Raw genomic sequence first — 3,166 nt, forward strand, 5'->3', positions numbered from 1 at the left:
TACATGCTGTATAAGAGCACATGTAAGTGCACACATATAACAGCAGATGGCTTACATATATACTGTCACCTCTCTCTGTATAAGGATAGTACCAGATGTACCTACATGCTGTATAAGAGCACATGTAAGTGCACACATATAACAGCAGAAGGCTTACATATATACTGTCACCTCTCTCTGTGTATAAGGATAGTACCAGATGTACCTACATGCTGTATAAGAGCACATGTAAGTGCACACATATAACAGCAGAAGGCTTACATATATACTGTCACCTCTCTCTGTATAAGGATAGTACCAGATGTACCTACATGCTGTATAAGGGTACATATATACTGTCACCTCTCTCTCCTATAAATAAACACACGTGGCTGTGTATAAAAATAACAAGAGATGTATATACACAATGTGCACTCACCCTGCTGCTGTCTCTTTTTCTGTTTCATGATCACTACCCGTCTCTTGCTGCCCAAAGTGATCACAGAGTACCCACGAGTACTGGTACAACAAGCTGGTGACGTAACGACAACACTAAACTTGCCTACAGGAGCCCGGAAGCATCAAAATGGTTCATTTACTTATCTCGCCCTGTCAGGATCCAGCAGATACAAAGCCACGCCCACTCTAGTGACAGCGTCTCTCCTATGGTAACATTTAAGGTGGATTTACTACATTCTATTACATTTTTCGAGGAATACAAAAAGCAAATGTATTGGACATACTGGTACTGGTACTGGTACTGATCTTCACCTATTTGATTTGCAACATTTGCAGGTTGCAGAATTTGCTTTCTGGTACTTTTAAAGGTATGTGGGACAAGCACAAATGTAAGAGATGTCTATTGTAATATATTTACATTGTATCACAGGGACATTATATCACACGTAATAAACAGAAGTAATTATACTAATATTGCTGTATTGGTTTGTATCTCCTGTTAATTATTACTGGCTGGTAAAAAAAAGCAGTCTTTTCTTAAAGGGAAATGAAACCCACATTTTTCTTTTATTATTCAGACAGGGCATACCATTTTAAACAACTTTCCAATTTACATCTATTGTCTAATTTGCTTCATGTTCTTGGTATCCTTTGTTGAAGAAGCAGCAGTGCATTACTGGGAGATAACTGGGAGATAGCTGGGAGCCAATATGTGAGACATATATGTGCAGCTACCAATCAACAGCTCTTGAGCCTACCTAGGTATCATTTTCCACAAAGGATATCAAGAGAACTAAACAAATTAGATAAACGAAGTACATTTTAAAGTTGTTTAAAATCACATGCTCTTCCTGAATCATAAAATAAAAAAAATGTGTTTCATGCCCCTTTAACTGAAAAGGGACACTATGAGTATGACAAGAAAGTGTGTGTTTTTTATTTTTAAAACATTCTCATTAATGTCTACAATGTCACACTAAGAAGCTATTACAACAATACTGGAGCTATTTCCAGTTACCCCTCGTTCAGTTTGTTTCAGCTATGTACTAGCTCAGGGTCATTGCAAGGATTTTTGGCTACACAGGCAAAGACATACCCCTAACCCTAACCCCCCCCCCATGCCCTGCCAAAATGTTCTCGTGATGAAATAAGCAGATATAGTTACATATTTTGGTAAAGGCAGAGTTTAGCAGTGGTGCCTCTACATAATCAAATAGTAGTGACATTGCACTATATAAAACACCTATTTTCTTTATCACCATTATACCTAGACTGATATTATCATGTCTAAAATTAAAATGTATCAAGCTGCAGGAGGAAAAGTTCTCAAGCAGAGAACCTGTTCACCTGAAATCACCACTTGGCAAACTTAAGGACAGTCAAGTCTAAAAAAAACTTTCATGTTTCAAATAGAGCATGTCATTTTAAACAACTTTCCAATTTACTTTTATCACCAATTTTGCTTTGTTCTTTTGGTATTCTTAGTTAAAAGCTAAACCTAGGAAGGCTAATCTGCAGGACCGTCTTTAATATTGACTGGACCCTGGGCAAACATTTCTTGGGCCCCACCCCATGCAATTTCGCTCTCCACTCCAACATCCCAAAAAACAACTAAATCAATTTATTTTATAATTTTTAAAAAAAAATTATTAGCCCAGCAGTGGATGATCCACTGCTGGGCTAATCATTTAAAAAAAATGAAATAAATTGCAATATTTGAAACTGGACCTAAGCAGTACTAATAAGTAAATAAATATATAAATTCCTCCACTGTGGATTCATTTAATATTCTTTTGAATGTGAATCTGTTGTGAGGTTAGCTGGTTAAAGAGATTTAGGGCAGCCAACAGGAGCAAAGCAAGGTAAAGACTGAGGAGGAAGCATGGAGGTGCAGACAAATATAAGTTTACTGACTGGAACAGCAGAACTACTATGGGAAGCTGTAAAATCTGCGACAGAGAAAACAAAAACTATAAAAATAAACCTTACATTAATGTGTGAAGTATCAGCATGACACTATACATCAGCCACAGCAGCACATGTCACTTATTTGCTAGGAACAAGTTCCCTCTCACCCTGGACTAGACAATGCTGCATTGGGAGGGGCGTGTGTGCACTCACTTATTCTTCCCACTGACACCTTTCTACAAAGCACTGTTCCCCTAACAAACTTCAGTTAGTTGATCTTAGGGCCACAGCAGAAAGAGCAGGGCTAAGGGGACCAGCAGACTGGATGCTGTCTGCCCAAGGCTGCATGGATACAGTGTGAGATGAGTCACACAGCCTCAAGACTGAAGAGAGCAGTGTATGCAGCTGCACAGATGCTCAAATCCTCATGTGCCTGCCGTTCCAGCTTTCTGCTGCATGCGCCTACAGTCAGCCCTACCCAGAAACAATCCCCACCACCAGAGCAGTTACCTGGTAACAGTGGTAACCCCAGTAGGACCTTTTCTGATGCAGTGGGAATGGCTGGATGCCGAGTTAGGGCTTTGCATTCAGTGCTGCACAGTGCACATCTAAAACAGCACATGGCACTAGCTTGGCATATCACATGACACCGGCACGGTCTGGCACAGTTTTTTTTATAAAAAATATATAAGCAGAGTACTTTTGACTGTGACAGTATTATGACTGAATGTGTGTGTTCCCCATGTTAGACTGGGCCCTGGGCAGCTGCCCCTTTTGCCCTGTGTTAAAGACGGCCCTGCTCATATGATAATTTCTAAAC

General features: G+C 39.7%; 1 protein-coding gene across 1 annotated transcript in view; it reads right to left on the minus strand.

Annotated features, from left to right (window-relative positions):
* The window catches only part of ELP3 (elongator acetyltransferase complex subunit 3), a 625,666-nt gene extending 625,117 nt beyond the window's left edge, over window positions 1-549 (minus strand). The window contains exon 1 of the mRNA XM_053709529.1: window positions 419-549. Coding sequence (XP_053565504.1) covers window positions 419-446 — 28 coding nt within the window. The 5' untranslated portion in view covers window positions 447-549. The remainder of the gene's footprint in view (window positions 1-418) is intronic.
* Window positions 550-3,166: the final 2,617 nt, after the last annotated feature.

The sequence above is a fragment of the Bombina bombina genome, chromosome 4 (genome assembly GCF_027579735.1).
Source record: "Bombina bombina isolate aBomBom1 chromosome 4, aBomBom1.pri, whole genome shotgun sequence".
Classification (NCBI taxonomy): Eukaryota; Metazoa; Chordata; class Amphibia; order Anura; family Bombinatoridae; genus Bombina; species Bombina bombina.